Below are 16,039 nucleotides of genomic sequence, written 5' to 3' on the forward strand. Positions count from 1 at the left end.
TGGGCTGGAACAGATTGGTTCCCCTGAGAAAGTCTAGGTTGGGGATCTGCTAGACACTATCACAACTAATAGAAACTGTTCCCATACAGGGCATCTTTCTATACAGACACACACACACAAACATACACACTTGTAGACGTAATAGAATCTCCCAGCCTGTGGTTGCTATAGGGGGGGAACATGATAGGGGATACTATACTTCCATACACACACCCAGGCTTTTTAAAAGCATGAATATGGATTAAGATGACCACAATGTTTGAACATGAATAACACATGTATGCCAAAACCGCACCACAACCGACTCTGCATGTGCACCCCCCCCCCCCCCACGCCCCCAGCGAAAGAAAAAAAAAAAAACAAGGAACCAAAAATGAAAAAATAAATAAATAAATCCATCATTATGAATTGGTCATGGTCTCATAGACCAAGGACTCAAACAGAGCTCCCACTGTTCTGTGTTGTGATACATGCACAGACTAAAAATGCCCACACAAATCTTGCATAAGCTTTTTTTTTTTTACATTTTAAACCAGTTCCTCATTATTTGTACTTATACTCCAGCCTCTAACTATTAGGATCAATGCAAAGCTCAAACTACAACAGTGACATCATGATTCCATGTTATAAATCATCGTGGCCGTCCATGGACACACCAAAAGAAGGAAAAGATACAAATGAGACAGAAAATGGCATCAACGAGTTCTACTGCACTTTAAGGTTAACTGCAGTGACGCACTATAATAATCTGAATAAGGGTCATTTTGGAGATCACTGTGCTTAGCACTGTCTAACTCTAACCCAGCCTGGTAGTGATTTCTTCAGTATGTAAAATATCACTTGCTGTATTATAAAGAGGGGCTAAAGAAGGACACGTTACCATTTACATGTTGCACGCTTCAAACACAGGAGACCAGATCCTTTAACTTCAAAGTCACAGACATGTAACAGATGAACGTGTGGTTTGTGGGGTAGAAACTGTTCGATTTGCTAAAAGCGAGTGAAGCTACAAGCTTGCTAATAACTATATAAAAGTAAAAACAAACGTAATAATAAAATATATGATTTAGCAGTTAAAGCTGCAACATGAAGAGGCTCACTTGTTACACTTTGATATAACCTGGTGTTATTTACATTCAAAGTTTTTTCATCTTCTCCTGTTCCATTTTATATTACACCCACATCCACATCATGCAGATGTTTTTGCTCTTTGTTTTCCAGATGTCAATTTCTCATGACTAGGAAGAGAGCGAGCCTACGAAGACGCACACAGACACACACACACACACAAATAAACAAAGACAGATTAACTTTTTCATGCACCAGCTGACTTGTCATCAGCCTGTGTCATCATCACAAACACCCTGAGTGATGAGTGAATTAGACCTGTTAATAGAGAGCTTGTCATAAAATATAGATGCATCATCTTAACTGCTCAAAGTTTCCAGAAGGATGACATATGTCTGGAATACACTTTGACTCTCTTCATCAATAAAATAACATCCATTCATTTTCTTAACTGCTTGTCCACTCGAGGGTCACAGGAATACTGGAGCCTATCCCAGCTGTCGTCTGGCGAGAGGCAGGGTACACCCTGGACAGGTCCAGTCCATCGCAAGGCAGACATAGACAGACAACCTTTCACACTCACATTCACACCTATGAGCAAGTTAGAGTCATTAATTAAACTAACACGCATGTCTTTGGAGGTGGGATGAAGCCACAGCACCTGGAGGGAACCCACGCAGACACGTGGAGAACATGCAAGCTCCACACAGACAGGCAACCTGCCGACCTGTCGATTCAATCCAGGGTCTTTCATGCTGTGAGGCAAAAGTGCTAACCATTACACCTACCCAAAAGAACATACAAGAGATTAATAGCACTGTGAACCGAGGTTAGTTCATTCAATCTGAGCTGATCATTTTATGAGGAGGTAGCCTGCCAGTCAGCTGACTTTTAAGTTATCTAACTTGTTCACAGCAAAGGTTTTAGGTGCCAAAAACATTTATTTGTAATATCAAGTTCCTTTTTGAGTATGTAAGATATACCTTATTAAATGAAAAGAACATGGCACCCACCATAACTAGACAACAGGTCTTTGAATTAAAGGTGAAGGTCTTGCATGTGCTTCACATCCCCAGTGCTTCATTCCAAATTCAGTGTAGTGAATGTGTATTCTGTTATTTATGGACCTAACTGTATATCCTCATATCCTCCAGAGATATCCTGCTATACATTTTCTGGCCTTGGGTCAGGTCTTCTGACACCATCCACATACAATGGAATTCCAGTAATGGAAGTTCATTTTTGTGGTGCTTTCAGGATGGAAAAAAACCCATTTAAAAACATCTACAGCAACATATGTTTCCAAAAACAACGTCTTGTTTATTCTGGGTAATCCACAGAGCTCATTGTGATTGTTTTTATTGGAACTACTGTCTACTGAAGAAAGAGTCCCCATAAAAACTGTTGACGGTATCTTCAGAAATGCATTTATTCCCAGTACATCCCAATCTAGATCTGCAAGCTGACACCTTAAATTATTACCCACATGGGCAAATCAACCCTTTAAAAGTTATTTAACATTATAAACAACTGATTATGAGCATCACTAGTCATGAGCCAGGACAGTTGTATTGAGGCCGCTACATTTCACTAACTTTCTATTAAGGACATTTTGGAATTATGCCATTCTAGTTTTCACACCACAGTTTCCCCACTGACAGCCTAAACCAACCAAATCATTTCCCAAGGGTACACAACAATACCCATATTTGCCAAAAATGACTTATTGAAACAGCTTATTGAGGTTTTTGTCAGTTTGTCCCCTTGATAAAACATCAAAATGTATTTCCTCTTCTTCTGAAAAATTCCCATTAATGGGAGGTCAACAGCAAAATCTTTGCATACCATCCAGAGAAAACTCTCAGTTGAGAAAGCATGAAAGAAACCCTTCTATTTGGTTTTGCATGTGTACAGACACAAAAAGTGTCCTGTCAAAAATGTGATTACAACCAGATCTCTCAACACTTCAATTTGAGCGTGCAGGGACAAACATGACAACTGCAGCTGCACCCAGAAATGTAGCACACGTCAGACGCAGAAAAATGCAATGGGATCAGAAATCACAACCATTAAATCAAATGAATGCACTCGTTTCATAATTATATTTATTATTATTATTATTATTATTATTATTATTATTATTATTATTATTATTATTATTATTATTATTATTATTAGGTTTGTTGTTGTTAGGTCTGTTTTCCATTGAAGTCCAAACAACATTTGAGTCTTAAAAAAAAAGAAATCAGGATCACTTATTTTAATTAATTCTTTTAAAAACATAATGTATATTACTTATATTTAGGACTGCTCAGCAATGTTACAAGTTTGCAATTATTTAGATCCAGGGCAACAACTGGAAAATGTGCCTTTGTGAACAAGTCTGATAAGTCAGGTACTACAGTATTCAGAGTCCTGGCACACTTTTGTCATTTACAGTCTAGAGACTGATTTTTTTATTCATCCTAAATTCTTATATGCATACTACTGGGTAATTTAGTGATGGTATTGCAGGTTATTTGCCACCTTAATACATGTATTAGGCTATGAGATCTGCAGAAGCAGAACAATTGTTTTTGTCTGACTTGATTTTCTTTAAAAAAGTTATACTGTGAGTGATTTTCAGGAAAGCGGTTTCAGCCTCTACCTAAGACAGTTCAATAAAAGAGGTAGATGCTAAAGTCAGGGGAGATTAAAATGTTTTGACTAAGGTGCACTGAATACACACTGCACTTGAACCATCATTTAAAATGTCATAATGATAAATGAAAGTACACATTTGAGGTATTTGAACTTTGGCTGACAGCAAAAGCTACATCACACCACAATTTAGGCTACTATTTTCAGTTCAGCCTCAGCACATTCGCTAAATGTAGGATCCATGTCATAACTGAAGAACATGCAATCACCCACTAGCTGAGAAATACATCCCTGGCATTTAGATTGATGTCTGGGGAGAACGTCATACTGCCTGCAAAGACATCAAACACACACGGAGCTTTGTGTATTTTACAATAACCAGCAGTAACTTAGTATGAAGCCCGGAAAGGAAACTACCATTGACTCTTAGCTCCCCTCCTGCCTTTCCCGATAGACACAGCACCGTAAGTTATAGCCTCGTGGGACTGTTGGGAAGTAAGAAGTTTGGAAAACCAATCTAATGGTGGTCAGTGTATACAGTGTGGCAAATGGAATGAGATGCCTGTCCATAGACAGCGTAAAATACTTGCTTCTTCTATTCTATTCACTTCAAGTCATGTATACTTCATCTTACTCCAGCTCACTTTCTAAAGAGGTGCTGTATTCATGCCACGATTTATTTAAAAATAAATTACGAAATGATGAATAGAGGGGGGAGGCTTATGTAAGGTGTGCTGAAAGGAAAGAATGAAAAAGGGAAAATGCACAAGGACACAGGGGAGGGGGGGAGGGTTTCTGCAAAGAGGCACGTAAAAAAACAGAATTGAAGGAACAAAAACTGGCGAGAGACACACCAGCCAATCACCATCAATGCAAGTTCACATCAACCATGAATAAAATGTCCCAAAGCAGAGAGAGGCTGATTAACCTTGAATAAATACCTACAGGTTAAATCCAAATGAGTATTGCATAATAAACTGTAAGGAGCACAACACATTAAGATCATCTTTAAACATTTCATACAGAAACTCCTGGAGGCCACATAAACAAAAATGGGCATTTGAACACATTTGTGTATATATACAGTGCACACACACACACACACACACACAAACACACACACACACAGATTTATGGAAATGCATGTGACCTTTGGAAACCTTTTCCATTAAACCCAGCAAAGTGAAGGGTGGCAGGAGAGAGGGAGATCTAATTTAAGGACAAGAAGAAAAAAGGAAGTTGAGAGGGGACCTTTGCTTGTGTACAGTTGGTCTATAGAGGAATTCCCTACTAATTCAGTGAGCAGCAGTTTTGCCTGAAAATTGCAGAACAGAAAAGGAACAAAAAAAGATTTTGAAAGGTTATTACTACATTTACATTTAGTTATTTGGCAGACGTTTTTATTCAAAGTGACTTACGAGTGCTTTAAAGTAGAGTGCTCTAGAAAGAGCTGTTTCAGTTTCATGAGGTATAGTTGCAAGATTTCTTTTATTGTTCTAAGTACAAAGAAAAATTAGAAAGCACAGTAACATTAGCATTCTTCTGGAGTTATGTTCTGTCAACCTGACAAAATGTAAGTCTGATGTGAGAGCAGTGACCAAAACAGTACAGTTGTGGGGCCTTATACATGCTGCAGCGCAGTGTTCATTCATAATTCAATACACAAACATTATCACAGCGAACTAGCTGCATGACCTTCACTGTGGTGAGTGAGAGGGATGTCAGGAACCCAAGCTGAGATACAGCCTATGTTAAAATCAAAGTTAAATTATGCCTGATATCCTACATTTAGTGAAAAAAGTCAAAGAAAAACTAATATCCAAATATCAAAATTAAAAACCAAACACCTGTCCAATAAACAAATATCTGAATGTTGCCATTCAACACTTCCTACCTTCTTCTGTAGGACATTAACCTTCCTCTCCTTGACATCCAGCATGTCCTTCATGTCTCTGATCTCTCCCGTTAGCGTGCTCTTTTCATCAGTCAGGTCCTGCAGCTGCTTGGTCTTTTTGGTCAGGAACTGCTCCTTCTCTTCCAGACGCACCCGTAGAGCATCTACCTAGAATAACCCAAAACAAGAAGTGTTTATATGAGTTCCAACAAAAACATGAGCACTACAATAGTCAATGCAGCTGCTGTACAATGCAAATGTTTAGACTGTACTAACAGACGAGTAAACAGAAAGGGAAATGAGAGTCGCAGTGGTTGATAAAGTCCAGCGTTCATACAGTTGAACTGAACAAGCAAGATTATAGCATAGGTTGGAAATATGTTTTTAATAGATTCTACTGGACAGAAAGTTTTTGCAGTTGTCAGTTAGGTGGCCCTGGTCCATATGTTATTATTCAGTACTGGAAGTGACATATCTCAACACATTCACTTGTTGAAATGTACAAGTAGTAAAACGTCAGCTTTGACCTAATGACTATAATACAAACCACTGTAAAAGTATATGTGAGAGAGAAAAGGGGTCTGGAGCATTTCCCATCGTTCACTATTGAGCGTTCAGTGATCAGGCTGCTCACATACTTTACACTCACACACTAAAACCCTCAGCAGCTGGCTGTTTGCAATGACATGAGTGATATCTAAGCTCACTCCAGACGTTCATATTGGATGTATATCGTGTTCTGCTGCACCATCTACAGTGACACCCACATGTACACCAACACATATAGTATATCCACACTCTTTGCTGGCTGTTATGAGCAAACTATGTGCTCCTCTGCTACTCTTCACACCTGATTACATTTCCAGCACTTTTTTCCACAGTGAAATGAATGAACCCACTTGAACTCACACTTGAACCTAATTTTTAAAAGGTGTGCATGTGTGTTTTATACAAATTCCACAGACACACACACACACACACACAAAGTAGATAAAGGGAAGGTGTAAGAAAGGCTGTTTGTGCTCTCCAGTTTTTCCACACTGGGTGTACATAGATAAAGAGAGGAAGTGTGCTGAAGACACTAGTGGAAAGTCAATAGGTACATTTACTCAAGTACTATACATATAGTATGTAGTATAATTGTGAGGTACTCGTAGTTATCAACTTCAGCAGCATTTAAGAGAAAATACTATAGTGTATTACAATAGTTTAACATTTGTAGTTGATTTGCATATTTAGAGTTTAAAATCCAATGGTGAAATTATACAATAAAGGAACTGTGATACTGTTAGCATAATTAACAGAATTAAAATGATGAAATAATCTTCACATTGCTAAATGAAAAGACTGATGATCTTAAAATAAAAAATTGAATGCAGGATTAACTACCAACCTGATTACTGCCACAATTTAAAAATATACCTTCTAGTGTTTGTGATGCCTTATGTGTATGTACATGTGTGTATTTTTACTCATGAAAAACTTTTCTCTGTGTGATGGAGTGTGTTTACATTCTACTGAATATGTCTTCCACTATCGGTTATCAGTAATTCAGAAACCAATAAGTAAACAATTATACTGACAACTTAATTGAGAGGTGAGGTTACGTTGGGTCATAGTAGTTACAGTTATTAGCTGCTTGTACGGTATGTGTGTGTATTTGCATGTGTAAAATGACAGGTCACTATGCAGACTGAAGACATGCAGAGGGCTCCTCTCAGGTAGCAGCATTAGAAGCAGCCCAGGACCCCCAGGTGTAAGATGGTGAAGTATTTATCTCATATTGCTCCTCTGGCAGACAACCAGAGGCTCATACTGAGGCATGCTCTGTCCTCCCCACTACACACTGGCACACACACACCAGTGACACCACTAATCCTTTGTATGTACAGTATATCAGTGACCACACATCATTGTGTGCCAATGCCCATGCACGATTACAGAAGTGTGTATGTGTGTGTATGCTACTGTGTGTGGGAGAAAGAGGAGCACGAACCCCTTCTCCTCCGACTCCACCTGGCAAGGAGTAATGTAACAAGAATTCAGCAGAGAGGCCTAACAGGAAATCCCTGCTGTCTCACATGCACTGGCCCACTAAGCTGTCATAGTACTGTACAGACACCCTACTAATTCCCTCTTAAAGCACTCGTTGCTGCCAACCATGGTGCAAAGAGAGATGAGGAGGGTGGAACAGTGAGACGGACATGAACAAGGGTGAAAACAAAGGGAGAGATGAGTGTAAGGGTGAAAGATGGTAGTTAGAGATGATAGGATAGGAATCTTTAATAGATAATATGGCTTGAGCATATTAACACCACTGACATGCTGCTTCCCCTGGTTAAAACACACATCAGCAGGCCTGTTACAGTTTGGCTTTATCAGCTAGCACACATGCTGAGATGATAGACAACCAACAAGTACTTGTGATTAACCTCTCTCCTTCAATTTCCATCATCTTTCACATCACAAACCTCTCTCTCACCCGGCACAGGATACTTCTTTTTTAAAAACTTTATCCATGCTCTAAACACTGCAGGAGTTTCCCTACTGCTGTTTGAAAGTACAGGTCTCCTGGCAAGACAAAGTGATGTGTATCTGTGAGAACTCCCTCGGACCTTCAAGCCAGATTGTTTTTGGGACAGGCCATAATTTCCCACCCAATCATTGCTTTGTAGTTTCTGTGTAGATTTGTGTTTCCATATGAGAGAGGTAACACACAAAGCAACACTCCGGGGGTCTCTGGGGTAACTTGGGTACTCATACGATCCAGGATATTTAGACACTAAGGGGCAACATTCTGCACTACAGCAGTTTTAGTGCATGAGAGAAAAAAAAAAAACAAAGAAAGAGAATTGGACTGATCCACTACTGTCCAGTTTGGTCCAGTTCAAATCCAAAGGGGACACTGGAGACTGCACTGAGCTGTTCTACCAAATAGATGAATTAAAAATACATCTATAATCACTCCCAAAACCCCACTTAAGCTTTCCAGCCCCTCACTCAGCACCATATCGTTTGAAAAATGATCTTGATATGTTTTCAAGATTCTGTGGCTGCAAGACTATATTACTATATTACTCAATATGCTGCAATTTTTAACAACTAAATTAAACTGAAGTGTACACACGCATATGCATAAAATCAACCGTTTTTTACATGCACACGTGTGTACCTGCAATTAAACATGCAAGCATGCACACATGCATAAACAGACACACTGCTCGACTTCTCTCATGCTTTAAATGACAGCCAAATATGGATTCTGGACACTGGATGTAAAATAGAGGCTTAAAGAAAACAGCTTCTCTATTTGTCCTCGCCTCCCATTTTCCTGTCTCACATTTCATCATAAAAGATTTTCTGGCAGGCAAATGTGCAAAGGTATCAGGTCTAGAGTTAGCTCTGTGCGGCAATAAACAAGAAAGGCCTTATATGAGGAGACTACAGTCAAAACGGCAGAACCAGAATCATAGGAAGACCACAGCAATTGCAGGGGCTTGCTCCAATGTACTGTTTATTGTTTGCATAAAAACAGTTGCACTCCCACACTGGAAGCTAATATTCCAAGGAGAGTGGTAGGTTGATCACACAAATCATACCTAATATTATCTCACATTTCCCAGTAACAATTATTAGGAGTCTCTGATCTTGTACATGCACAGGTGTAGACTCTCACTCAGGTCGTTGTGTTGTTGGACAAGGCCTGAATGTCACTTCACTGCCACAAACGTTCGTACCTGACTTCTGGTCCCCGGTCTGCTCAAACATTGTGGTGCACAGCACACAGCTGTGTGAGTCACTTCTCTGGCTGTATGACGCCCAGCCAGCCTGTATAAATACAGCTAAGGGGAGCCATGAGACTTAATTTATTTAAAGGCCTGTGCTGTTAAATTAATCATTTAAATTTATGACATAATATTCAACTAAGTCTTGTTTGTCTAGCCATTCATGTGGCCAGGTCTGGTCTGTATCACTAAAAAGAATGAAGCATATTTAATTTCAAGATGATGCTACATCACTAGAGAAATCCTTTGTTGAAACGTATGCATCAAAGAGAAAAGCACTGTCAGCATGTGATGAAGAAGGAAGAGAATGAACACTGACTGCTGGGTTCAAACACCCAACTACTGGTGAAAGGTCACTGATAGAAATTGTAATATCCAGCTTTTAAAAGACATACTCACTATATTGCTTCATTTAGATAGTGTAGAACCACACTGGACTGTGGGTGTTCTTTACTCACATTGATGTGGTGTTAAATGATCCATAGTTCCCAGATGAGGCAATAGGAACTATCAATTCATGTCAGGAGGTTACTGTTGAAGGTTGTGAGGTTAGATGGCCTTAAGAGAAAGGGATTTTTTTGTATATGCATTCATGCATGTGTATGAGCACCGACATGATTCCAAGTTCTTCTGTTTTACTAATACACACACTCATGCACACAAACTGAAGATTTCCTTTCCACCTTAGCTGGCCTTGCCAGACATGACGACACTGGGGCTGATCTGTGCGGAAATGAGAGACATTCTCTGTCCTGGGGCTGAGGCTGGGTGTCATTTGAGGTGTGTCATCAAAGCCAGGGATAAGGCAACAGTCAGAGAACAGATCACCTCAAGGCCAGCTTGAGATAATAAGCGGATGTAAACTGCCTCACAGCAGGGGCTGCAGGGTAGAGAGTGGGGCACAGCCTCATTGTACACCACAACATCTGTTAGTAAAACCATGGCAACACAGCTGTCTGCCCACAGGCTACAGAGAGATCACAGGAAAGCACAGATGTAACAAAAAAAAAAAAAGAAGACAAGAAAGCATAAACATACTCACACAGAACTCCCAGAATGCACTAACAGAAGGAACTTTGTCAACAATATGAATGAATGTTTTCTGTCAAAGCATAAAAGTCAGTCCCACTTCTGGTATTGGACATTGGCATGTCCGCTAAATCGTCTGTGTTAAATATCCAGAAAGATAACACAGGGGGACTCGAGTACCGAGTACCATCACACTATTGATTGAGACAGCACACAGCTGCCTCAGTCCCTCTTTCGCCCTCCATCCATCATCATTACCTCCACTAGTAGAGAGAACACACACGCGCACAGACGATACACATACTAAACACACACGAGCATATAAAGGAAGAGACGCTGCAGGCGTTCCCCCTCATTAACACTTGCTCCTTCTTTGATTATTTTTCCTGATCATTTCCAGTGCTGCATGCCAGTTGCAACATCCTGCTTCCAGGAAATCCATTTCCTGTCAAACCACACCGAACAGTCACTATGACAAACATGTGGAGCGCAATGAAGGTCTACAGTACACAGTGCTTTAAATATTCTTGACTTCTGAAGTTAATGTTAAGTAAATTTTTTGTGTCAGACAACAAGATGGTGTACTGCAGCTTCAGGACCTTTTAGTGTAGAACACACTGACTGGATGAGCAGTATACTGTATAATACAGTAAATCTGACATAATAAGGGCTCTGGTCTTGAAATTGGGGCATTTTTAACTAAAACATTATCTTTTAGTTTAGTTTTTAGCACAAAACATTTATTTTCTTCTGTACTAAGAAACTATGTATATTTAGGTGCCTCACATGCTGGTTATACAGTTACAACCAGCAGGGCATAGAGCAGCATTGCCCCATATTTAAAAATGAGAAGAGGTAACTCATGTCTCAGATCTTTCATTTTCATTGTCCAGCATAAAACATGCTCTCTTGGACAGTTGATAGCAGCTGATGCTGTCAGGGTCAATACATACTGTACACACTACAGATTACTATGTAAGTGGAGGTTATCATTAGGGCATCAAAGTGGGTTACATGTGAGGAGAGAGGACTCAGCGAGGGCAGCCCTAACTACCCATAAGAGCTTTTGTGACCCACTTTGGCCAAGGAAGGGGACATGTATAAATGATCCATTTGTTTGTTTATGATCTACATAAAAGCATTACTGAAGACAGGCACAAAAAATACCTTTTTCCACTCATTGGTTTAACCCACCTCTCGTGTCTTAATTCCCCAATAGTGGCCTCACAAGTGCCCCACACTCTGACAGCCACTGGCCTAAATAGACACAATACAGTTTTAAAAGAAAAGAAAGAAGCACATTGTCCCAAGCTGTCACTTTCAGCACCTCGTTGCTTTTGGGTTAACCAACTGCTGACTGACAGCAAACCAAGGAAAGCCCTCATTACACTGTGAGTTACAAATTTACAGAAATAGAAACTATGACAAAATAGACAGACTGCATATTTCCCATAGACCTTCATGTGGGACAAGTCATCATACAAATGCAAGTAAACTTAGATATCCTCCAGCTTAACACATGATTTGTGCTGAAGCATGCAGCGTGTGTGTATTTTCACAAGACTAATGTGTATATTTTCACATATATATGTGTATCGGTAGCTCTGTGCACACCAAAGAAGCTGTGTTTGTCAGCTCCTTCAGTTGTGCGCATATTTACCTCATTCCCTGTGTAAACCATTAAATATCTCATCCTCATTCTGACCCCTATAACTCCATTTTATGGCTTTTCCACATGGCCTCTAAAGCACTCGCGGGGGCTTTATTTTGGACCGTGCCATGTTTGTTCTGGGGGACGCAGGCGCTTTGCTGCTCACACTGCATCTGCATCTCAAACCGCACCACCCCAGGAACCCATGAGCATGCTGTTGGGTCTGAGAATGGTGAGCGTGGTCTGCCAAGTTCACATGAGGTCATATTAAAACTGGTCTGGATTGGTTGGGGTTCATCACAACAGGTCCAGAGTTTAAATATGAAGTTGACAATTAGTGGTCAGCCTAAAATAGTAAATGTTTTCCATTTGCTTAGGCCAATATCCTCACTGTCCATTACACAGAGTTCATCAAGTTCTCACATTCACATGCACTTTATAAAAATATATATGCGTACACCCTCCATTGTAGTAATACCAACAGGTGGGGTGAGAGAAGACAGATGGAGGCAGATAGTGTGAGGGAAAAGAAAAGATGGAACGAAAGAAGCAAATGGGAATGAAGCTGAACTAAAGACAGAGGGAGATGACACAGCGGGGGAGAGTGCAACCAGGTTGAAACCACATCTTTTCTCTGCCTCACTACCTATATGAACCATCAATCAGCAAAGAGAACAAGGAAAGATCAACACAAATAGTACAGCAGAGACCACGGCAAACCGTAGCATTGCATCACTCACTAACTAAACCCCACAGCTTTCGACATTCACCAAGCAACTCTGTTCTCTCAGTTCTCGCTTCCTCCTGTCACTCCATCTATCCTTGATTCTTTCCTTTTCCCACTCCAGGTCCCTTTTTATTTTCCTCTTGTTTGCCCTATTCATCACTGTCACTATGGTTGATGTTAGCAAGTAATTTTTGAGTCATTTATATCTTCTTCGAGTCATTACACCTCAACCTCAAAATCAAAACTCAGTGGAGGTCTTCTGGCAGACACACTGCAAACGCCGGTGATGAAAGAGAACGCAAGATATTTGAGGTCACAGCTGAGAAACTTAAATTGAAATACCACAGACTCTGTTCTCGGTAAACACAGACATGTTGCCACATTGCAAAATGTGCATTAAAGGCCTGCAGCTTTTAACACTTCTGCTGGTATTCAGCGAGGAACAAAATAGCAAGTGTTATATGGCTGTGTTATTTATGTGCCTGATTCAGACTTTGATTTAAGTACCTAGAGTCTACTTCAGGTCTGGATTTCCCCTGTATGAGTAAGTATCCACCTGCAAAACTGATGAAGTATGTAAATCAAAGTATATTGACCTTCGCAAAATCAAAGCTTTAACTAGTTGACAAAGGTTTTTAATGCAAAATGATTTGTTGAATAAAGAAAGTAAGGTAATAATTCAGACGATGTGACTCTCAGACTGCCTTAACGAAACAGCTGAAAAAGACACCTGTGGCAGCAACAACAGAACACACAGTCCTGGAAGACATTATTCATTGAAAAGCTAATACCTAACCAATATCTAACAAATGAGTATCTGGATTTTAATAGTGAGAACAGACAGATTAACTTGTATCTGTATCTCTGGTGTCCAGGTACATGCATCACCATGGATTTAGAAAGAGATGGATAGGAATCAGAGGGTGTGCAGCCTTTGCAATTATAACCATGTAGGAGCTGAGTGTCACATTTTGTTTCAATTTAAAATTGGAAGTTAAGGATTTGCAAGATGGGGAGTGCAATAAAATCTAAATTAGAAAGTGGAGGAATGTTCCCTTGTCTTGGAACGTGAAATTAGTTGCACCAAAACCTACCAGAATGTTGTTTTGTAAATAAATCCAACCAAGATGTCTGAGTAGCTTTTGATTATAAAATTATGCTCTCAGAAAACTGAATGTGGAGAAAGCACTTGCAAGCCCCTTTTGCACTTGGGTTGTGTCCTGCTCTTTTGTTGATGGTTGGTTAAATATGCAGGAAGGTCTCTGATAGGTTACCAGATCTGCTGGAGTATAGTTACAGCCCTGCATTGTCCTGACCGAGGCAGGGAAGACAAATACGCCTACTGTATTAAAGGGTTAAGTTTCCACATTCATGGCCAGCAAACATGCTCACACACTCATCATTTTCCACATTTTCCAGTTATCTGGAGACAGATTCAATCACACCAATTTAAAAATGCTCCATGAGTTTGACTGACAAATAAATACAGTTACATTTTCTCATTCCCCAGCTCACAGTGCCTGCTCTGTTCAGTAGCCAGTCCTTCCTCTGTCCCATCCTTATGTAAATTGCTTTTAGAGACAAGTGTCTGTGAGATGAAGCTGCACCTCAGATCTGGGAACCAGTCTGTCTCTAGGGGAGTGGACAACTATACCAATGACTGTCATTCATGATGAGACCCACCTGGCACATGCACAAACTCACACACATATATGGGTAGGGGTATGATGGCCCAGTAGTCACGGATAAGAGGACATGTGGGATTCCTGAAGAATTTTAAAATGAGATGTGAGAAAGGTGAAACAAACTTCTGAGGATAGAGGAAGCAATAATATGGGTGGGTGGGTGGATGGAAAGAATGGAAGAGAGAGTTTCTGTGAGAATTGCTATCCTCTATAAACAAGTGATTGACAGACACAAGAGGAATGCATGGCCATTGCTGGTCTCTAGTGCTTTCAGTATTCATTACTCATTCTCTGGTTTGACAATTTAGTTCAGGAAACGCTAGCCTTTCCGAAGCAAGGGAAAATACTTCCGAAACTGGAAAAAAGAAACTACTCCAGACCAGAGATGAGACTTTGTAGGCTTTAGCAGTGATGAGGACTGTTCAACCTAATTAGAGCTGTACAACAGTAGCCCAAGAATTAAGAAGAGCAGGAGAAGTTCATACTGTATATTCTATTATATACTGAATCGTTTCCTTGTCATTCACCCACACATGTTAATAGACACAAATACAAATACCACCTGTCTACCTAAGGCCACAATTTCATTTCAACTAGTATATCGCTTATCAGCTACAATTATAGTCTTTTCCAATAAGATAACATGATTTAAATTGTATAATAAATATAATATGTAATACAATCATAATGTGTGTGTGGAGCTACGATTACAGTGGGCAAATTAACGATTTTATTTGGGAGGACAAATCACTAACATTACAAATGACCAAAGGTGAGATGTCTCCTTTTCTTCTGCCATAAAGATACACCTATGGCAAAACGAAACACATGTACTGTACAAGTTGGATGCACAAATTAAAACATGTACACAGAACAAATAACCACCCACTGAAAACCAATTCCTTTAAGTATGATGTATTCAGCTAACTGCGAGGGCCAAAATTCCTTGCACATGTATGGACAATTAGGCCTAATTTTGGCCTAAATTGCTTCCTGTAATGATGAGTGGACATAGTTAGCAGGCTGTTCTGCCAAACACAAATAGATCTAAAGTATCAGTTCCAAGTCTAGATAGTGATGGAGGAAAATGCTAAATGCTCACCACAAAACACACGCACACACACACACACACACACACACCTTCAACTCCCACCATACAGTACAACCCACCTCTATCCCTAACTGCTCTGATTAAATCATTAGAGCCACAGAGTTTGAAAACTTCAAACATGAATCAAAAAAAGCTGCCAGGTCTCTCCAGCCTTCTGACTGACTGACCTGCCCACACAAACAAGCCCACTACAAAAGGAACCACATGCACAGACATTATTCCACCCACCCTGACGTCCTTTAGAGGCAACAAAAAGAAACCAAAGCGGGAAACAACAGAATCATGTACACTTGCAGAATTTCTTTTGTGCCACTGTTGGACAAATAGCTAATTATCTCTTTTGTCCTAGTGCTGCAAATATAGTTTTAAATACATTAGCAAAACATTAAGACAAAAAAACTAAAACCTAATGATAAAAATGAGTTTAAGCAGAAACATTCACATTAAAA

The 16,039-nt window shown here is 39.9% G+C and overlaps 1 protein-coding gene across 4 annotated transcripts in view; it reads right to left on the reverse strand.

Moving 5' to 3' along the window:
• Positions 1–16,039, reverse strand: part of LOC113167930 (ERC protein 2-like) — a 132,866-nt gene that overhangs the window by 96,634 nt on the left and 20,193 nt on the right. For all 4 annotated transcript variants that reach the window (XR_003299319.1, XR_003299318.1, XR_003299317.1 and 1 more), the window contains one exon: positions 5,603–5,770. Coding sequence is in view for 1 of the 4 variants with exons in the window: in XM_026368900.1 (XP_026224685.1) it covers positions 5,603–5,770 (168 nt within the window). In the remaining 3 variants the exon portion in view is untranslated. The remainder of the gene's footprint in view (positions 1–5,602; positions 5,771–16,039) is intronic.

This window comes from Anabas testudineus, chromosome 7 (assembly GCF_900324465.2).
Source record: "Anabas testudineus chromosome 7, fAnaTes1.2, whole genome shotgun sequence".
Classification (NCBI taxonomy): Eukaryota; Metazoa; Chordata; class Actinopteri; order Anabantiformes; family Anabantidae; genus Anabas; species Anabas testudineus.